This window comes from Annulohypoxylon truncatum (assembly GCF_022578515.1).
Source record: "Annulohypoxylon truncatum strain CBS 140777 unplaced genomic scaffold F4807scaffold_11, whole genome shotgun sequence".
NCBI lineage: Eukaryota > Fungi > Ascomycota > Sordariomycetes > Xylariales > Hypoxylaceae > Annulohypoxylon > Annulohypoxylon truncatum.
In genome coordinates this window covers 24,274-46,052 of record NW_025953797.1, presented here as the reverse complement: position 1 = coordinate 46,052, position 21,779 = coordinate 24,274, and the positions used below count along the sequence as shown (strand labels likewise).

The window sequence follows — 21,779 nt, the reverse complement described above, 5'->3', positions numbered from 1 at the left end:
GAATATTTGTAAGTAGAAGAAGTTTCAATATGAAAACCACAAATGGGAGAAACTAAGACACGAAAAAGAGAGCTTGCACTATGCAGAATCTCATTTTGTCTCTTTCAGGGGTAGATGGTGGAAGAGCAATCAGAGAGTACAAATGTAGTTTGCACTCAAGCATGGAAAAGCATAATTAAATTGAACAAGGAAAGGTTAAGTTCGCTTGAACATGCCTTCACATGTGCTGTTAAGGAAAAAAGCCTCATGGCAATTCTCGAAAAGCCCCAAGATTAGTTTGAGATGGACAGCCTAGTGCTGAAATCGCCGATAATTATATGATAATGGTAAGAAGCTGAGATAATTGAATAGTGATTAGGTATGTTTTTACATAGCAGGATAAAAGGCATATCAGTGAGTTAACCTACTAGTTAACTTCGTCGGGTAGGGATTACCACTGGGTACCGAATATTTCAGGAAATTGAAGATGTAAATTGAAGGTGTCGTGATGGGAGACACACTGGACCCGCTCAAAGAAGTGTCATGAAAGACGGGCCCCGTACTAGGAAAAGCTTATCGATATGACGCCGGGTGCCACAAGACCCACACGGGCCACCGCGGGGCATTAAGGAAGGTGATACCTACAGCATGGTATTCTGTACTAGTAGTAGTAGCTTAGTACTGCTGCAGCCTTGCAATATCTCTCCCACAAACAACTCCTCTCACGCTCTCTTTTCTTCTTGTCCCTCACATTTTGTCCTCTACCAACGTTCACAAAATGAGTTCAGCGGATTCAAACCCGCTGCTCTCCTCACAGAAGTCTTCGGACTCTGGATTACAGGCCGTTCTCCATCCTCTTGTTCTTCTCACAATCTCCGATTACATCACACGACACACCTTGAGAGCGCAGGAAGGTCCTATAGCTGGTGCTTTGCTGGGGCAGCAGAATGGTCGAGAAATTACCATCGAGCATGCATTTGAGTGTGCAACTGAAGAGGATCATGGCAAAATCATATTGACACCTGATTGGTTTACGACGCGATTGGATCAGAGTGAGTTATTCCCTGCCTTGGTGAAAGCGCATATTCCTCTGTTTGTCCCTGGAATATAGCTTCTGACAGTGAGTGGAATTGTAGTGAAACAAATACACAAGTCTCCTCAACTCGATCTTGTCGGCTGGTATACAGTATTGCCCAAGAGTGGTCCAACTCCATCTATACTACCTATTCACCAATGGATCCTTTCGGAGCACAACGAATCATCCCTCCTGCTTGCATTCCACCCCGAAGAAGCCGTTAAGCACTCAGCTGGCAGCAAGCTGCCCTTGACCATATACGAGTCTAACTACGAAGCGGATGAACCGAAAGCAGACCAGGGTGAGGACAAGGAGATGCGAGATGGTGATCCACCTCTGAAGCTAAAGTTCAGAGAATTACCCTATTCTGTTGAGACTGGAGAGGCGGAGATGATCAGTATGGATTTTGTAGCCCGCGGTGCCGGAAATGCAACGGTGGTCGAGAAGAAGACAAGTTCTAAGCCAACAGCCGAGGCGGATCCGAAGGGCAAGCAGCCTCTGAAGGCTGGCGCAGCCGGAAACACGGACCAGGGAAAATCCGTTGATTTCGTACTGGAGAAAGAGGATGAGGAGATGATAGCAGCGCTCAACGCCAAGGCAAATGCCATCAAGATGCTACAGTCCCGAGTTAATCTTCTGATAACATACCTTGAACGACTTCCTCCCTCATATCTTTCCCCCAACAACGCGACAAACCTTTCTGAAGCACAATACACGGTCCCCTCGCACACGATTCTCCGATCTATCCAGGCACTCGTTAGCCGAATGTCGCTTCTAGTACCATCCGACAAGCAGGCTTACGAGCAAGAGATGCTTAGCGAGGCAAACGACGTACACCTGATGGAGCTATTGGACAATGTGATGGAGAGCATTACCGAAGCTCGAGATGCCGGTAAGAAGTACGGCATCGTAGAGAGTGCTAAGTCCCACACTAAGAAGATGCTGGAAAACTCGGCACTAAGCTCTAGCTTCAACTTCTCTGGCCCTGGAGACCTTGCCATCTAGAAGGTGCAAACAAGAAAGGGCGGAGGGGCGTAAATTCGAGACATGGGATACTTCGCAGCATAAATTCCCTGCATTTGCAAGGCGATAGAGGCGTTTTAGAGGCTAGGTCAAGCCAATTTGTTGCGGGTTGCGTTGGACGCCAGCCACCCAAAACCAAGTTACGACAGGGGTATGATTGATATCAACAGGAGTGCGTGCAAATGCCAAGGCTCGTACTATTTACGACGAACTGAAAAGTTACGAGTTATATGATAATGGACTAATTCATAAAACGTCGCGGTCTATTAGGGCTACCAGGTAGATACAGAGGTACGCTACGTGACATTATTTGTTTTCACCACAATGGATAGGTATGAACTTCTAATTTGAGGAAGTATAGGTAGATAAGGTAACTACCTAACTAATAATAGCCGCTATCGTCGGGACATAAACGACATGGATAGTACGTATCTGCATCCAATGCGAATGCCGTCAGTGTTCAGTTTCGTGCCACACCAGCCGGCCTTAAGGGCTCCGGTCTACCCAATCTCATGCATTGCCGTGATGGGAATGTAATATGTAACATAATGGAAGCACAAGAGAAACGACCAAGGAAAATTATCTGGGACCAGCCAGCGAACCGATGTCAGGTTTGCGCCTCGGTTCTAATTTGCAGTAATACTTTTCATTACCGGGCATCCGAGCCGCTCATAAAAAAGCTATGCTTCCCCGAATCATCAGTGCAATGCCACCCGCGTCTTTATGCTTTCCATTTCTTCGTCAATATTCTATACCGCTGCTAAGAATCTGTAAAAGGAAGTGGTCATGAGAAGGGTATTCGAGATCCTAACACTAGCCTGTATATCGCAAGCTATGGAATAGGCGAACACTAGACCTCGATGACGACTTTCAATACAAGATTACCGTCATCATCCATAGTTTTGCCAGCAAGGTCGAACGCCTTTTTCGCAGCACCAAGGCCTTTGAACTTATGGGTTACCATGTCGTCCAGGTTTGGAAAAGCGAAGCCTACCCCGCCGTGTCCTTGAGTAGAGAGTAATCTCACGCCAGTCCCGTAAGTGTTTGCGTATCGGAAAATTCCTAGGATATCCACTTCTCTGAGGTGTGCGGCAGACATCGGGAGAGTCTGTATCGGAGTACCCATGCCAACCATGATGACCTTACCACCGGGTCGAGTAGCGTACAAACTCGTATGCATACATGCCTCCTTGCCAGTGCACTCAAACGTTACGTCGACTCCCTCGTCTTCGTCCTCATCCCGCAAATTAGGCGGAACTTTTGTTAAGGAGAGGATTTCCGACGCCAGACTTTTAGCACATCCAAGTTGGTCATGAATGGTGCTGGGAAATAAGCTTGCGGGCGTCATAGTGCCAGGTTCCAATGGAGTAGAACTTCCAGAATTCGTGAAGATGGATGAGCCACTAGATGACGTATGTAGTGGTTGAGGGACAACAAAGCCGTGGGTGGCGAAGCCCTTTTCCACGGCATAGTTAACACGCCCAGCGTCTATATCAGTGATAGTGACAGATGTGCAACCAGACTGTCGCGCCATGGCGGCAGTCAGAAGACCTACTGTTCCAGCACCGATAACTAGAGCCGTAGAGCCCGGCGCGGGACTGGCACGATTTACAGCATGAATCGCAACAGAGAGCGGCTCAAGAAGAGCGGCAGCCTCAAAGGAGACATGCTCGGGAAGCCTGAGATATATAAATGTTAATGATGGATATATGAAGGTAATAATTGGGCATAGATCATACTTATGGCACCAATTGGCCGGATGATTTATCCTCTCCTGGAGAGTCCCCTGGTAGTGGGGGACACTTTTGGCACTACTCCTGAATCGCATCCTCTTGCACAGGTTATACCTGCCTTGTCTGCAGATACCACATTGGCCACATGGGACACCAACCTCTAAGGCGACACGGTCACCAACTCTAAATCCATTGACTTGGGGCCCGATAGCCACCACCATGCCGGACGATTCGTGTCCTAGGGAGAGTGGAGCACAAGCGCACAAATCTCCATTGGCGAACTTCTTGTAGTAGGAGACATCTGAGCCACAGATGCCCGTGGACTTGACAGCAATTTGTAGCTCACCAGGGCCTGGCTCCTCGATATTTCTCACTTCCTATTGAGTTAAGGTTAGTTACCCATATGAAAGCGGCAGAATATGGAGACTCTGCATCTAATGCAACGTTTTGATCGTGACAGCAGGTAGGGCTCACCAATCGAAGATCTCGAGGCCCATGCAAAACGGAAGCATTGACCTTGTTCGAATGTTTCGAGTAAACGGGTAACTGCATTGGTGCGATATCAGCCATTGCGGAGGGCGCCATTGTCAAGTGATGACGTCTAGTAGCGCGGGATGAGGTGGGATATAGACTGAAAACTGAAGCTAATAAGTGTCTTAAAGGCTTTAGATTATGGGGTTTATATTGGAGCGCGGAGGATAGTAGCAAGATTTGGGGGTAATTGGCAAGGGAGCTTGAGCTGGAAAGGGTAGGTCGTTTGATAACTCGCGGGATAATATGAGATTATGAAGGGGATAGATCAAGCCAAACTAACGTGCCTTGATTCTCCTGACAAAACGAATACCCATATACAGGAGGTGAGAATCCGTGATAGAGATATGGATGTAAGAGAATACGGTACCTAGAATTCGCGAGGACCCCCACTCCCTTATGTATCCGAACATGAGGAAATGCCTAGCAAGTTACATGTGTAAATCGATGTTGATTATTGCCAGGCAAATCATGAGATCGGAGCAGATACAAGGGTTCGTAGACTTGTGAAGTATTGTGTGAAATTTTCCAGGTCCAGTCAAAGATCAACAAGTTATCTTGAGAAGCATAGATGGCACTTTCGGGAAATCATATGCAAGAAGCTAGCGTTGATGTGACCACATCAAGTCCGGTAACGAGGCGCGCCGCCAGGGGTCTCAGATTAGGTGTGTAGTGGTAGATGTCCTTTCTTGCATGCCTCGTACCTATACATCCTATACCAACGGTACTTGTAGACAAGGCTGGCGAGCCGAGACGTGGTATCACATACGTAGGTACGTATAGAACAGCACTATACGGATTTAAGGTTAGATTTTGACCTACCTTCAACGAAATGTGCTTATTATTGTTTCGCGACCTAGAGATGACAGCAATTGGACAAATCCCGCTAGCATGATGATAAAATGACGGCTTCATCGGAAGCTAGACATGCTATAGATTGTCTCATCCTAAACGATGGGTGGCATATATGATAATATCACCGAGTACCGGCTCGATTTAGGAGCTCTCGATGCGGTGAATTCGGAAGCGTCTCCCAAGCGCGGCATTAGGTTATATCGAAGCAGTAAGAGCTTCGGGTTCGAGACTGAATAATCCTTAGGCAGGACCCTCTTTGGGAGGTTAGTGGAATCGATCGTGGTAGCTCCACTAATGCTGCACCAAGAGGCTAGACTGTGGGCTGGTTCTGACGCGACTGGCCAAAAGAGGCGGGAGATATTTCGCCGTCGTTTTGATATTAAAATTCGGGAGGAGGCAATACAGTAGATTGCTTAGAAGGTTGAGGAAGACCTTGAAATGCTGTGTGATATCAAGCTGGACGAGTACAAGGGTCATGAGTTCCCAAACACGCGGGACTGCTCCTCTGGCCATGTATGCAACTCGCCAGAATTGGGTGTTCTTTGCAGCGTGTCGGAAATGTGAGAGGTCGTGAGGTTTCCAGGAATGAAAATGGAATTTAAGAGCGGAGCCCTGGATTTCCTGATTTAGATCTCGTCGAAGCACTGAGTATCTGGGCTAGCTAAATGCACTTAACACTCATGTATTTCATATCTTACTCGCATATTATGTAGTACATAAACGCCGCCCGCATATACATGAACTACCAGTACCTACCTCCACATAGATACATACCACAGCAAAAAGCCCCCGGAGCTGGGAAGGAACGTCGTCCCAAGAACCTTTTACTAAATTTGCTCATTGGAACGCCAAAGTTATGTAGGTAGAAAGTTGGTACTACCCAGATACCTAGGTACCTCCGTTCTCAACTGGTGTCTCATTGCAACCTTGGAACCAGAACCACAAACTCTCCTCACTTCAAGAACATCATTGGTAAGACTTCACATTATCCATTCAACTCTAAGATTCGCCTCTAGGAGCCTAGACATAAGCATCCTGATCAGGATCATTGTCAACTATTAGCCTAGAAGGACATTGTCATTCTGTGGGCTCGTCTGTGCGACGTTTCTCCAAGGATTCATTTTGCCGTGAGCCCCGGCTCCGTGGCGAGACTTCTTGCACATGGCGACCAGGACGGCAGCAAACGAAAGTTATGAGATCCATTCCAATCACTAGTAGTCTAATACTACACAACGTACGGTTAGTGTTGCCAACAAGTACAGGGCCAAGCCTTGAACTAGATGCTGGATTGAGGTCGTTCGCAAGATGGATATACCTATCAAAAACGACATGACTGCGCAATCAGGACTTGGCTTCGAAGCACACCCCGAAAGTTGACCAATGCCCATGTTCTACCTATCGGAATTTGTAGCACCATTGCCGTGTGCCTGAGTGTCGTCAACTTGTCTCCTGCCCGCCGGCACGGCATCAATAGATTGCGCTTATAGGTGCGGTCGTACGACAGGCTCCACGACAATCATCTTTCACATGTCTCATCCGATTTCCTGCAAGACTAAAACACACCCAAAGATATTTTTATTTTCGGCACTCTTCCTACAGCTAGAGGCCGTTGATTTCCTTTTGCATCTATTGGGAATTAGTCAACTTTTGGACGCTCCTATCACAACCTATTCGAAAGAAATTCATTCGGAGCCGTGGCCGGTCTTCCTGTATTCCAGCAATGATCAGCTGCCTAGTGTTAGGCGATGCCGTATTAGATCTGCATATCGGTTGACGGAATTCTGCCCGCGCCTCAAAACATAGCCAATCGAGTTTCGTCAACGATTACCACGGAAGCCGGATTCTTTGTTCCTCTACTTCATACAGCAGTATGCAGTTACAAGTACATTATCACTTAATCTGCTAATCTTGTACATATGAGTGATGAAATGGACCCCTTGCCCCAATTGAACGTTTTGAGGGGTTCCGTCCCGCTGGACAGAATTGGAGAAATTGGGGATTATACCGATCACACCTTGACTCTTTTCTCATAGATTATGCTGCGGGCTACTAGGTAAGTAGGTATATCCTGAGATTAGTCTAGGCCTGGAACCACATCGTCCTTTACCCTGTTTTCTGAAGAAGCTAAACATCTTATAAACTGTCTTATTGCTTCGTAGATGGATCCTTGAAAACGACTATGAGGCTTTGCGTATGCAACAGAACGGGGCTCTCGGGAGCATTTTCGGCGATTGACTCGACGAAGTTTCTCGACGTCTAAGCATGTCATCTCAATACACCATTCTCTGAAGGCAGTGACGTTGTGGAACGATGGCGTGTAACGTCTCTGGACCGATCTCGCAGAGATTATGATAGGTCATCACGCAGTCAACACTTGGGCTTAGATTAGCCCTTCAAAAATGAATTCGGCCATCTCGGTACTGCTGACCAGAATAGACTGAGAACGTTCTTACTCCGGGGATTTTCTAGCTGAATGCTAACAAACGACCTAGTTTGAGACGATATAAACCCAGGTTCTCGCCTAGAAATACGTAGCTACCATAGATAGGTTACTACGTAGTAGGTATCCTGGATATCTATACAGTAGGTAGTATTCAACTCCCAAGGCCGGGTTAACACCGCCTAACTCTCCGGCCTTGGCCTCATCGATTACCTGAATACGATGATATCAAACTACCGAGATCAAAGTTCATCGCAGGTAACCTAGTGTTGGCGGATCATCAAGAGCCACGGAGAAGTTTGTTATCCTCTAATGGTAATCCTGACACATGCGGAGTTATTTTTAACTTACCTGCAAATATCTTGTTTGTTTCACACCATATGCATATTGTACTATATGAGTTGTGCAGATGGCCGTAGTGGCGCTTGTTTAGCTGCGATTATATTCAACTTGGACGGCGGTTGATAGAGAATATCGTCGAAACTCATAGGTAAAGCAGGATAGGTACCAACACTACCAAGTACAGTAGTCATGCATGTAGGTGTATGCGCGCCAACTACCCGAGAGCACGCTGCATACATTGCATACTACCCAGCTAGGTAGATACCTATGTAAATACCCTTGCCTACGAAGCATCTATACACTTCGTTAGATATTAGTATACCCAGACATATGTGCTACACTTTCACCATCGCCACCGAGTATGGCGTCCATCCAGTCATATTTCTCTAAATCTAGGATTGCCGTTGCTGTTGCTGTATATTCATTTCTCTGTCGAGTCTCCCCCAAATTAACCCCACGATCGACACACTAGGACCACAGTGTACCCCAGAGATCACGATCTATTCACCTTTATTATATCTCTTGGCGCCAATCGCCTGCAGCACCGTTCACTTTCGGCTCGAAGAGGGGCGAAACCAGCTATGTCCAAGGATATACCCATTGTCCTTGTCCATGAAGTCTCATGCACCTTGCCGGATTTTCTAGGACCTAGGGGATAACTTGCATGGCATATGTGTACCTAGGTAATTATGTCTAGCCTATATAGATGGGGCTGCTACATGGCAATCGAAGCAATAGACGACGATCCGGGGCCTTTAGACGTAGTAAGGCTACGACAATATGCATATATTATGTCCCCCGGGCAGCGACATAGTGACGCCATACGCATATCTCATGTTGGGAGATGGATGAAACGAAACGGACGGTCGTGCCGGTACATACATAGTTCGACTCGCTCCACTAGGCCTGCGTATGGGATTGATCGATGATGAAGAGATGGATGGAACGACTTGCCATCCTTAGCAGTCCTCGTATGGCAGTTGTCACCTACTTTGATACTGAACTGCGAGATAGGCACTATATAGGAAACGTCGGCGTCAAAAGCTGACGAGACATGACGGAATATGCATGGACGCCGGCCGCAGGAAATAGGCTCCTGCGCGCCGTATCTTGCATGCTACCTAGGTACATACCAAGTGCGGCTGGGCACCGCAGCTACCGTCGTACCAATGCGGCATGTAGCCGAGAAATCACAAAACCTCGCAGGACTCGGGATCCCTTGTTGCACGATTTGATCTGGAATTATTCGGGAGTCACAGATGAGGAGCACTTCGAAAGAGTGATGAAAAAGCAAGCGGAAGGCAAAGCTACCTATGCTTCAATTCGCGCCGGAAAAAAAGAACAGCTGGGGTCAAGGTGGTGGAAGAAGAGACCCCACATACATACAATACTAGGTATAGGACAAAACTTCCCCGTTATGATAGGGATTCAGGCTCCTTTTTTTCGACCCATTCCCTAAAAAGGTTGGTCCGCTGAACATTTTAAAATGTGCTCGTTGCCAATCGACTCGCAGCGTTCCTGGCATCCACACGGTCTTCGTCATCCTCCTCCGTCAGACCGGGCAATCCCGTACTGATCCCGCTGCCGCTGAGCGACCTGGATCCTGGGCGTTGCCCGTTCTCGCCATCGTCATCCTCGGCGACATTGGACATGAAGCTCCCCGACATGCTCCTATCCGTGCGGCGGGGGACACCGCTCCACGCATCGCCTTTTGGACCTTGGCTGGCTGCAAGGCTTGATCGCCTTACTGTTGGGTGTGCTTCTCGTCCCAGTCTACTTAGACCGCCTGAAGCATCGATAGCTCTGATATCGGGCCGAACGCTCTCTAGGAGTGCGAGGGTACGTCTCTCGGCCTCGATCTCGCGAGTTACGAACTCTCGAATGCTAAGGCGTAAGTCGGAGGCAGTTCTCGCAAACCACTTGCGGCGTTCTTGCACCAGATTCTGCGTCACCCTCGAGGTTTTGTGCGCCAATTCCATCTCGGAATTTCTTGCTTCGTCTAGAGCGGCTATCGCCTCGTCAACCTTTTCGCGCCGCACAGTTGAGTTAGCTCTCAACCTGTCGGCCGCGTTGAGCTTGCTCCGCGTACTCTCCTGGGCTTGCAAGAACTCGCGGATCAGAAGTTGTCTGTTCGTTAGAGTCTCCTTGACGATAAATGCATCCTGTGAATGATACTGGAACGGATCGCCAAGTGTCGTTGCTTCGGCAGTAGCCTGGGCTGCGTGATAATCACCCACAGTTTGTACAATTTTGCCGAGCTTCCGGTACGCGTTCGCCAGGCCCTGATGCGGCTCTTGGACATTCATCGCACCAAGTTTGACACCGAAATCGGACTCCGACAATCCCAATCCTGCATGTAAATTAGCTACCGGTAAATTTGTAAAAATAAAGCAAAACATAACACAACGTACCTCTGCGAGACTTGACAAGGCGATCGACCTTGTGCCCTGCATCCATTGAACCTAAATAGAATAGTTTCACTATGGGACGCGCTTCGGACAGCTCCGGCGTGTCGTCAGGCGGCGGTGCAAATTGTTTCAATAACTTCCTCCGCACACCCGTCGCTGGCTGCTTCTTCTTGACCATAGGGCTATAACCAAAATCGCTCTCAACGAATAAAACCATCTCGTCGTCTCTCATGAGGACTTCATTGCCGCATACGTAATTAAACCATCTCTGTAGGAGGGCCTTAACCCTTGTCTCATCTTCGTCAGTCCCGGCGCCTGCGGATGTCACCGACGGCGGAACTGCGGGCACAAACGCATCGGGGTTGGCGGATATCAAATGCTCGGCAAGTTTGACGAATTCAGAATGTAAACGACGGACATCGCGGAATTGGGTAGTTCGGAATTTAGGTATATTTGTCTGTATATATTAGCGACGTACGATCCGACAATCTGTCTATAATAGACTCACGTGGACGTCAAATCTCAGAATGGGATCTTTGCGACCCGTTCGCTCTAATCCAGTGATCTTTGCCTGTAGCTTGTATTGAGGCCCCCTTGGCCGTTGAGGCTGCTGTTCTCGCGGGCTTTCGCCGGCGGCCTGGCCTTGTGTCTGCGATCGCTGCGGCGTGCTCGGCGGCTGCTGCTCTGTCTCGGCTCCGGCGTCAGATTGCTGCGAGGGCGCGGGCTGTTCTGAGGAGTCGTACGCCGGTGTAGAGGCGGTGCTGCTGGCGGTGCCTGGCCGTCTGAAAGCATTGACGCCTGGGTCTTCTTGCGCGAAGCCGTTGCTGGGATCGTGAACTGCGTATTGATATGGAGAGGAGGGTTGATGGTCGCTGCCTAGAGCGCCGAAGGATGAGTCGTTGCGGCGCGGCGAGGCCGAGGGCGACGATGATCCCCAAGGGGATGGGCCGGCCGGGTGCTCGTCATCTACTATTGAAGAACGGTAGTCCATGGTGTCCTAAGTCTCGAGAGAAATCAAGGGTAGAGGTAAAGGAGAGGATAGAAATTCGAGAATTCGAGGGATGTTCAGTGGAACGGTAACGGTAACGGTAGTTGTATGGATGTAGAGAAGAGCATTAGGGGTTGCACTCCACAAAGCACAGCTGTAGCAACAATGCTTGATTGTCAATAGTAGGATTCGCCGTCCCAGTTGCAATCTCGAATAATCGAGAGAGTCACCTCACCTAAGGGTTAGCTTACTGAGGACTAGCAATCACTTAGAATGCTGAAGTAGGAAATCGTCTGCCTTCGCAAGTTGCACTGAAATCATCATCAGTGGGGAATCCTATCGTACTTGCCATTGGATGGCCCGTGCGTTATCAGCTTTCTGAGCTGCGACTTCACCGACAAGCGACCAATCATAATATGGTCCGTGCATATATACCATTTTCGCTTCCAAAGATTTTTTTCCGAGGAAGTGACGAAGGTCGAAAGTTAGGTTGGTTAAAACTTAAAAGCAACGTCTGATACTTATAAAGTCAATTGGAACAATTGGATACTACGTGAACCTACCAAGTTTTCATATTTCATGTTGAGTTACTAGGCAAATCAACTTACCTCCCAATTTATGACGGCGCACGAATACTGCCTTCAGTAATGAACTACCCATCTCCGCTGGTATGAGCTTATTCGCACTCACGTGCCGAGCTCCCCTGAGATGTTCTCAGTTGGTCAGACTCACATCGATATATTCGAGGCATTATGAGAGAACACGGTTCAATATCAGGCAGTTCTCGAGCCATACTGTCACTCACCAGGACACTGGAATTCAATATGTCCGAAACATAGGAATCATCGCCCATGTCGATGCAGTATGTCTCCTATAAGTATGGCCTGTACATATATATTTCGTATACTCAATATCCTGTAGGGCAAAACCACCACTACAGAGCAAATGCTCTATAACTGCGGTGCTTTAAATCGGCCAGGACGTAAGTTATCACATATCCATACACTGGTCCTATAAATCTAAGTGTCATAACCCCGAGAAAAGTAAATGGAATTCATGCTTATGGATTCAACTAATTTGTATCTTAGACGTTGATCAGGGAGATACTGTGACCGATTTCTTGCCTATGGAAAGAGAGAGGGGAATCACAATTCAATCCGCCGCAATCACTTTCCACTGGCCACCCAAGGAACGTTTAGAACTGCACAGTCAGCCACATGTTATCAACCTGATTGATACTCCTGGACACGTGGATTTTAGATTCGAGGTTGAGCGTTGCATGCCTATCTTAGATGGAGCCATCTGCGTCATTGATGGCGTCGAGGGTGTTGAAGCACACACAGAGAGAGTCTGGGCTTCCGCGCAGGAGTTCAAAGTACCTCGTATCATTTACGTTAACAAGCTTGACCGCGACGGTGCCTCCTTTAAGAAATCGGTTCAAGATATAGGATTGAAACTCGGTGGAATGCCATTAGTTTGCCAAATACCCTGGTGGGGAAAGGATTCTGTAAAGGGTGTGGTGGATGTCATCTCTCGCTCTGTCGTCAGTTGGGGAGGAACCAAGGATTCCCCCGATGAACTCTCAAAGATGGTACCGGAGGGCACCATCAAAGATGAAATTGAGCGCGCGCGCGAGCGGCTCATTGAGCAACTCTGTGAAGAGGATGATGAACTCCTAGAAATGTTCACTGCTCAAGGAAAAGACATATCCGACGCGGCTATTAAAAGAAGCATTCGCCGTATCATCAACAAGGGCGACGGATCTCTGATACCTGTTTTCGCCGGAGCTAGCTTTAGAAATATTGGCGTTGCTGCTTTGCTTGACGCAGTGAAGGACTACCTACCTAGTCCATCGGATCGACCTGAGCTCGAGGTCCGGATTGGACGAACATATCAACCTCTTGGTCAAGTTCTCGAATCTCAGAAATCCTCAAAGAAGCATCAGCCGCACGTTGAAGCGCTAGCTTCAGTCTTCAAGGTGACACATGATCCCCGTCGAGGGATGCTCACTTTTGTACGAGTCTACCACGGAGTGGTCAGAAAGAATACTCATATGTGGAATACTAATCTCCAAGAATTCGAACGGCCTCTGAATATGATGCAGATATCTGCAGCACGAACCATTGAGATCCCCCACCTATCTCCGGGGCAGATTGGAGCAATCACGGGTCTGAAGACTGCAAGAACGGGCGACACCTTAGTGGTGTTTGCTCCTAGTAAGGCACCGCAATCAGAACTTGCGACATTACAAGTTCGACCACCCGAGATTCCACCTGCTGTAGCTTTTATCGTTTTAGACGCGTATAGTCCAACTGGCGCAAAGACTCTCGAAACTGCTCTAGAAAATCTCTCAAGAGAAGATCCAAGTTTGCGGTGGTCTCAAGATGAAAATACAGAGCAGTATACGTTATCCGGAATGGGCACACTGCACTTAGAAGTTGCTCGTGACCGCCTTGAGAATCATTACAAGGCGGAAGCAGAGTGGGGCGCGATCTCAGTTGACTACAAAGAATGCTTGATTGCGCCGACACCTGTTCATCGGGCCGTCTTCGATAAGGTGGTTGCGGGAAAACCTGGGAAGGCGGCCTGCTCGGTGGTTATTGAGCCTCTCGGTGACCATCATCGTGAGACACTATCAGGATCATACCTCGAACGAGATGGCAATATCATTAAGGTCATATGTATAGGAGAGGGTCTAATCCCTGACATTGAGCATACAAAACAACAGCTCACGAACGGGGTGTTATCAGCACTCGCAAGGGGTCCTCGTCGCAGTTCCCCGATGCAGCAGTGTCTTGTTACAGTCACATACGATACCTCAACGGATTTTTTCCACGAGCCCCCTAGTTCACACTTAGTCGGCGCCGCGAACAAGGCGGTAAGAGAAGCCCTTAAAGAAGCCCACGAGCAGCAAAGCATCGGCGTCCTCGAACCGGTCATGAAGGTTACAATTGTATGTCCCGAAGTGTCGGCGGGTGCGGTTCAGCACGATCTGCATTCGGCTCGTGGAGGCCATGTCCTCGAAGTTCAAGACGTCGGAGAGATGCAGGTCCGAGAAGGTGCCATCATTGACGTGTCCGATATTTACGCTCCGCCGGATCCGTATGAGTTCCGAACAACTCTTCGGGAGACCCGAACAGGTCGTCTGCGGATGTTGGAAATTACGGCTCGTGTGCCGTTCGTGGAAATGCTCGACTATGATACCCTTCTCCGCGGAAAGACTCAAGGCAGACATACTCTGACTATGGCCTTAGATACTTTTGAGAGGGTCACTGGTCCGAGGGAGAAGGCTCTGTGAGTTGTTAGACGTTAACAAACGTGTGGTTCTTTGGTTAAGGGCCTGTCAAAGACGATCGCTCCCAAGATTACCTAGTAAGGATAGGTACCAGATAGGAAACCTCCAAACGCAATCTCACCTGCATCTTAGGACCAGGCGTACTGACATACTTGCTTGAGATATTGGGGCATTCCATGGTAGCGGCCCAGAACTAGTATTTGCCTAGCTTCATTCCCATTGGCGGATGTTTCTGCATTAGGAGTTGTGAAACGAGGGCTGAAAATCCGATTCGGCTTCCTAGCTGGTTTCGGGTAGCTGCATTTAGGTGCAGTACAAGATGGTAGATGTGACCACAGTTTCTAGGCCGCAGCATGGACGCGTAGTTTTATGCTTTCCCTGAACTAATAGGACTATAGGATAATCATAATTTTGGATTCGGTCGAAATACAGTTGTTGGTTTGTTGGTTGTAAACAGTGTGGCTTGGCACCCTGTTCGGCGGTTACGACTTACTCCTGATTGTGAGTTATCACATATTCCTACCAGTGCAGTAGGTACAGCCTTGCGACATATCGATAGTTCAGCTCTCTCAACAATTAGGCAGAAAAGAACATTAGAAGTGCCCAGAAACTGCCTTGCCTATCGCATTGTAAACGAAACGCCATGCGATGATACGAGGGCTGACTGTTAGCAACTTGGTTAGTGGCCAACCCCTCCTCGGGACAGTGCAGCAATCATGTACAAACGAGTTTGTTGGCCTCAATGTGGTCGAGTCGTTTCATCTGGGGGGTAGTAAAGAAGCATAGTAATGGCGTTCGATTTGAGGCCAGCGCACCACGTAATGTTAGCAAAGAGTAGTATGCGTTCCCTCCAATTTCCATCCACTACTTAAATACGTCCACGGAATCTACTTTGATGAGGAGAGAATAAAGAGAACATTGCTACATACCTACCTACATTTCTGTCGACCAAGGTTATCTACCAAATTTCAACACTATAGAATCATATCAATAATTTTGAACACCCAGCTTGATGACAAAGATCTCCAACATGGGCAGCTATGCGGGTAGTGCCGCGGTCCACGACCAGCCAACTCCTGGCAACCATGCCATCTTGACTAAGGTTGACAAGTTGCGTGAGCTCATTGGCACGAAGGTCGCTCTACCGCAAGTAAGTTGCCCTGGATTACATTCGAGGTATCAATAGGAACGCTAATGGTTTCTCTAGCTCGTCGTCGTCGGAGACCAGTCATCAGGAAAGAGTTCGGTGCTTGAAGGCCTAACGGGCTTCGGCTTTCCTCGAGATGCTGAGCTTTGTACGCGATACGCAACTCAGATAACATGTCGTCGCGAGACGGAGGAAAGCATCAACGTTTCTATCATACCCCAGCCCGACGCACCGCCCTATGAGCAGGAGCGTGTCAAGAGGTTCCACCGTACTTTGAGAACTATGAGCACGGAAAGTCTCGCAGAGCTATTCAGAGAGGTTAGTCATCATCATGCTAGTGAGACACTCATGTAAGAGTCTATGTCACTAATTATTATTTACAGGCCAACGACGCAATGGGAATAAAGAGCTCCACAATGTCAACTTCATCCGATGGCACCAACCTCCCAGCATTTAGCGAACACATTCTCAAGATCGAGAAACTTGGTCCCTATGTAAGTCCCACAATATGAGTCAACCCTCTTTGCTGGCATTGGAAGTCGCTAATCTATAGCAATAGGAAGAGCATTTCACCGTCATCGATGTACCGGGTATATTTCGAAAAGAAACCGAAGGTGAGGGCTGCCTATAATCCAATGTTTCAACCATCAAGGGGGAAGCGCTAATAGCAAGTTTCCCAGGTGTTACCACTGAAGGTGATATCGAGCTGGTTCGGAACATGGTCAAGAACTATAGTACGTACCACCTACTTTTCACTCGCTCTCGTCACAGCTCGTTAACTTGATTGCAGTGAAGGATGCTCGAACAATGTCAGTAGAAGTGAGGCTCACGGTAGCAAGGATATAATATGGCTAACCAAGTTCTTTTTAGTATATTGGCAATCATGCCTGCTAATGTAGACCCTGCCACGCAGGAAATCTTGAAGCTAGCTAAACAGGCTGATCCGTACATGACAAGGACCATGGCTGTTCTCACCAAACCAGATCTGGCGATCGAGAGCACAATGAAGAATATCGCCATTCAACACGTTCTGGGCAAGAGGAACGACCTATCTCTAGGATATTATATCGTCAAAAATCGCGGCCCCGACGACGCTGACAAGACCCTCGAACAGGGCCAGGCCGAGGAGCGGAATTTTTTTTCGATTGACCCTTGGTCGATCCTCCGGAATACGGGTAGAGCTGGTATTGTTGCGTTGAAAACGCGTGTCCGCGAGCTCCTGGTTGATCTCATCAAAAAGGAGTTTCCAAAACTCAAGACGGATATTGTCAAGGAGTTAACATCACTAAGATCTCAACTTGACAAGATGGGCCAATCGAGGAGTAACCAGCACACGCAAAGAGCTTACTTGAATAGGATAAGCGAGGCGTTCCAGACACTTGCTCGAGATTCATTGAACGCATATTACACTAGCAACGATATATTCGAGGAGAGACACGACCTCAGGCTCATCACTCGTATTGTTGAAGAGAGCGAGAGGTATTCGACTACCATGTTGGAGGATGGCCACACTCGGCCATTCGAATCTAATTCGGATTCTGATGAATCAAGTGAGCCTATGCTTACTCATCCCTACCCTGACGTTGAGGACTTTCATTGTCCCGAGCTCGAGGGCATCTTTGACCCCTCAGATGTTATTATGCCAACGGCCAACGATGAGGATAACATCATGGATTATATTGAAGGTGTTTACAAAGAAAGCCGTGGGCAAGAACTCGGAACAGTAAGTTAAGGCGCGATGTTCATGTAGTAATCAGCTAACTTAAACCCGTGATAGTTCAACAGTGCTCTTATATCGACCATGTTCAAGGAGCAAACCAAGAAATGGAAACCCATCACGCTATCCTATGTAACTCAGGTTATTTTAGAAATCCATCACTTCATCAAAGAGATACTCGTTCAAATATGCCCCGATGAACGCGTATTTGATGAGCTATGGGATGGATATCTTCTCGAAAAGCTCCAGGACTCTTACCATCGAGCCTTGACCCATGCGAAGCTTCTACTCGAGATCGAACGCGAAGGAGTCCCACTAACTCATAATCATTACTTCAATGACAATCTTCAGAAGGCCCAAAGCGATCGCCTGGTGGCTCTCATGGAAAAGCTCGGATTGGAGAGGAAAGCGCAAACTACAGACGAGGAAGGTCATGTTACCAACATCCAAAGGGGATTTTTCTTCAACAAAAACACATTGAATACCTTATCATTCAATATGGCGAACTCGGATCACGTCCGAAAATACATTCATGACATCCTTAGTAGTTATTACAAGGTCTCTCGCAAACGCTTCGTCGACGTTGTCTGCCAGCAGGCTGTCAACCACTATCTACTGAGAGGCAAAGGCAGTCCTCTCACAATATTTAGCACCCAGATGGTTCTAGATCTCAACGAGGACCAGCTCGACATGATCGCCGCGGAGGATGCTCCCGTCAAGCTTCACAGGGAGAAGCTGGGGCGTGACATCCAGAATTTCGAGGACGCCTTGAAAGTATTGAGAGGATCAGGTTAATCTTAGTGATGGCTATGAATGATGTAGGCTGGTTGGTGTGAATTAAATTGGGTTGACGCTTTTCTTTTCCACGGTGCTTGGTTCGGATCAATAGGATAGGTATCACTACTAAAGTTGTACAATATGTTATGAATATTGACTGTCTCTCTCATACAATGAACACTCTTAGTCTTGGCACTCATTCTTCATAACTCCTTTTCCTGACACTACCATAATTGGCGATGGCTCCTTCTAGGCTACCTTATGGTGTTGACATGGGTGATTCGCACCGGGGGTAGAAGACCGACTTCTTCGGTAACCCGTTAGCCACATGGCTTTTCTGTACTACTTGACTTGTCATAAATCGAGAGATTTCAAGGTCTTGTCGAGTACTTTGCTTACAGTACCAGGTAGGTACCTATGTACCTATTAGTTTTTTCCTTATATGCCCTAGAGAAATCTCTAGTTGTGATGTTTAATTGCATGTCTTCTCTCAATGCACCGGTAATGAATCTAACGGAGGAGCTAATAGCTTTGGTGGGGCAGGTTAGTGGGGTACTAGGTAGGAAAGCTCCATCAATTTTCTTACAGACTTCAGCTTGAAAACTTTCAACATCTGCATGCGCCCAGCTTTGAGGATTCTTTATTCAAACAACTTTTTCTGTCAATTAAAGATGGGCCGAAAGAAGTTTCGAGTAAGTATTAACATCAATAACACTTACACTGTGTCCCATGAGTTATGAATTTATCTGACCTCGGTACAGGGTGGTCGCAAAGGCGCATCCAATCGCGCCCCTCGTGGGGACGGTCCTGTGCCGTATCGATCATATAGCGATATCGTGAAGGAGAATAAGAACCTAGAGACGTACTATAACGCCGCGCTACCTATTGATGACAACGAACGATCTGAATTCTGGGATGCTTTGAAGAGAGAACTCCCCAATTCCTTCCGCTTCTGCGGATCCAAAGGCCATGCGCTCGCCGTCAAACGACTACTGGAGACGAGATACGTGCCCGAAATCGTTACCATCGAGCGCTACGATGGCGAGCCTGTACAGGCTCCTCAGCCCGTTCCGTGGTACCCCGACCAGCTCGCCTATTCTATGAACACTCCGAAGCACGTCATCCGCAAATTCCCACCTTTTGCCGCCTTCCAGAAGTTTCTAGTCTCCGAGACTAGTGTCGGCAACATAAGCAGACAGGAAGTTGTCAGCATGATTCCCCCGCTGCTGATGGACGTCGAGCCTGGAATGACAGTTTTAGATCTATGCGCGGCGCCTGGAAGTAAAGCCGGTCAGTTACTCGAGATGGTCCACTCTGGAGAGGAGGGCAGAATCCGTAAATTCATGCAGTCATTCGGCGACACGAAGGCACAGGATGACAATGAGGATGGTGTTGATCTTTCCGTGGATGCTGGCGATGATGGTCGTGCGACTGGACTACTCATCGCCAATGATGCAGATTATAAGAGGAGTCACATGCTTGTCCACCAGCTTAAGCGACTTTCTTCCCCCAATATGCTCGTCACCAATCACGACGCAACTCTTTACCCAGCCATCAAATTACCGCGAGACCCAAACCGCCCTGAAAAGGGCCAGTACCTAAGGTTCGACAGAATCCTTGCAGACGTACCTTGTTCGGGTGATGGAACGTTAAGGAAGAACGTCAATTTATGGAAGGATTGGCAGCCAGGAAATGCGCTGGGACTACATGTCACCCAAGTTCGGATCCTGGTCCGCGCCCTCCAAATGCTCAAGGTTGGCGGCAGAGTTGTCTACTCAACCTGCAGCATGAACCCCGTCGAGAACGAAGCAGTAGTCGTATCTGCGATTGAACGTTGTGGCGGCCCTGACAAGATTGACATCATCGATTGCAAAGACAGACTTGCGGGGCTAAAGCGAAGCCCAGGAATGCATCAATGGCAAATTATGGATAAATCCGGCCGCGTCTGGAGTAGCTGGGAGGAGGTACAGCATCACGTCTTGACGACTGACAGCCAGATGCCCAGCAAGCTGTCGGAAACAATGTTTGCTAGACCGGACGCGAATGACTGCTCCACGCTTCCATTGGACCGTTGCATGCGAGTCTACGCCCACCAGCAGGACACTGGCGGATTTTTCATCACTGTGCTAGAGAAGAAAGAAGAATTCAGGGCTAAGCCGGAGACGAAGGTCCGGGCCCCGAATGCTGTGGCCACTTCAAATGGAGTCGAAGTCGAAGAGGATGTGGAGACTAAAATGGAGATTGAAGAAGAGAAAGCGGCGCTGGGTGAGCCGACTGACGTTATTCCGACTTTAGGATCCAAGAGGACTTTAGAAGACGAGGAAGCGGAGACAAAACCTGATGCCAAGAAGCAGAAGACCGAATCCCCCCCTGCTGAAACCCTCGAAACACAAATTCCCGCCAAAACTGAACAGCCTACCGTAGAAATCAAGACGGAGGAGGTCAAGCCAAAGGCTGAGGCTACTCCTAAGAATGGCGCCCAATCTGATAAACGAGTCAAACCGGTCGATGGCAACTATGAAGAACCCTTCAAGTACTTACCGCCAGATCATGCTGTCATTCAAGATATACAGAAATTCTACAAGATTTCATCGCGCTTCCCCGCAGATCGTTTCATGGTACGGAATGCTACGGGCGAACCTGCAAAGGCCATCTACTACACGAGTGCTCTCCTTAGAGATATTCTTACCGAAAATGAGGGTCGCGGCGTCAAGTTCGTGCATGGAGGTGTCAAGATGTTCATGAAACAAGACGCGCCGTCTGCTGAAGTTTGTAGGTGGCGAATACAGTCGGAAGGCATGCCTATTATCGAAGGATACGTCGGCCCCGACCGTATTGTGCGCTTAACGAAAAAGGAGACATTCCACAAGCTTTTGAAAGAAATGTTCCCCAAATTCATTGACGAAGATTGGAAAAAGCTCAATGAGATTGGAGAGCGAGCGAAGAATATTGGCATGGGTTGTTGTCTCCTTGTCATCGAACCGGAAGGAAACGACCCAGATTTTTCGGAGCGTATGGTCCTTCCATTGTGGAAGAGCTTCCATTCTCTAAATCTTATGCTTCCAAAGGAGGATCGCTCCGCGATGCTGCTCCGAATTTTCAACGACACATCCCCTGTCATCAACCAGACGCTAAAGGAGTCAGCAAAGAAAGAAGCCGAAGCTGCTGCTGCTGCTGTTGCTGCAACTGAAACTGCCGACCCCGAAACAAGGGATGAAATTTTGGAAGATGCCCCGGTGGTCGAGGAGGCAGATGGAGAAAAGGAGGTATCTGAGCAGCCAGATGACGCTGGCGATGGGGCCGAGGCAGAAGCCGGACCGGCTACGGCAGGCGATTGAGGATGTGATAAGTTGATCGTAGAATAGCTCCTTGATACGAGTCTTTACCAAGAAATAGGTTCATTCCCATCCAGACACCAGTCATAGCAGATCACCAGAACTACACAAAGCGTTCCATTAGGGCATACGAG

At 48.2% G+C, this 21,779-nt stretch overlaps 6 protein-coding genes across 6 annotated transcripts; 4 read left to right on the top strand and 2 right to left on the bottom strand.

Moving 5' to 3' along the window:
- Positions 1-647: 647 nt before the first annotated feature.
- F4807DRAFT_420535 (uncharacterized protein) lies at positions 648-2,422 on the top strand. The gene is made up of 2 exons (XM_047997495.1): positions 648-1,031; positions 1,116-2,422. The coding sequence occupies exons 1-2, from the start codon at positions 758-760 to the stop codon at positions 2,057-2,059; spliced, it is 1,218 nt and encodes a 405-aa protein (XP_047855341.1). The 5' UTR covers positions 648-757; the 3' UTR covers positions 2,060-2,422.
- F4807DRAFT_420532 (GroES-like protein) lies at positions 2,423-4,694 on the bottom strand. The gene is made up of 3 exons (XM_047997494.1): positions 4,285-4,694; positions 3,817-4,187; positions 2,423-3,756 (listed from the first exon to the last, which is right to left on the bottom strand). The coding sequence occupies exons 1-3, from the start codon at positions 4,393-4,395 to the stop codon at positions 2,928-2,930; spliced, it is 1,311 nt and encodes a 436-aa protein (XP_047855340.1). The 5' UTR covers positions 4,396-4,694; the 3' UTR covers positions 2,423-2,927.
- A 4,765-nt stretch (positions 4,695-9,459) lies between these two features.
- Positions 9,460-11,377, bottom strand: F4807DRAFT_459045 (vacuolar protein sorting-associated protein Vps17; the record flags this gene model as incomplete). The annotated part of the gene is made up of 3 exons (XM_048001299.1): positions 9,460-10,328; positions 10,390-10,843; positions 10,895-11,377. The coding sequence occupies 3 exons, from the start codon at positions 11,375-11,377 to the stop codon at positions 9,460-9,462; spliced, it is 1,806 nt and encodes a 601-aa protein (XP_047855339.1).
- Positions 11,378-11,839: 462 nt separating this feature from the next.
- Positions 11,840-14,872, top strand: F4807DRAFT_39799 (P-loop containing nucleoside triphosphate hydrolase protein). The gene is made up of 3 exons (XM_047995972.1): positions 11,840-12,236; positions 12,296-12,356; positions 12,463-14,872. The coding sequence occupies exons 1-3, from the start codon at positions 12,045-12,047 to the stop codon at positions 14,670-14,672; spliced, it is 2,463 nt and encodes an 820-aa protein (XP_047855338.1). The 5' UTR covers positions 11,840-12,044; the 3' UTR covers positions 14,673-14,872.
- Positions 14,873-15,380: 508 nt separating this feature from the next.
- On the top strand, positions 15,381-18,444 carry F4807DRAFT_39920 (P-loop containing nucleoside triphosphate hydrolase protein). Its single transcript, XM_047995989.1, has 8 exons — positions 15,381-15,819; positions 15,877-16,134; positions 16,200-16,310; positions 16,376-16,430; positions 16,497-16,550; positions 16,607-16,625; positions 16,687-17,539; positions 17,594-18,444. Exons 1-8 carry the CDS (start codon positions 15,682-15,684, stop codon positions 18,326-18,328), a joined length of 2,223 nt encoding a protein of 740 aa, XP_047855337.1. The 5' UTR covers positions 15,381-15,681; the 3' UTR covers positions 18,329-18,444.
- Positions 18,445-18,981: 537 nt separating this feature from the next.
- On the top strand, positions 18,982-21,648 carry F4807DRAFT_459042 (S-adenosyl-L-methionine-dependent methyltransferase; the record flags this gene model as incomplete). Its single annotated transcript, XM_048001298.1, has 2 exons — positions 18,982-19,002; positions 19,072-21,648. The coding sequence occupies 2 exons, from the start codon at positions 18,982-18,984 to the stop codon at positions 21,646-21,648; spliced, it is 2,598 nt and encodes an 865-aa protein (XP_047855336.1).
- Positions 21,649-21,779: the final 131 nt, after the last annotated feature.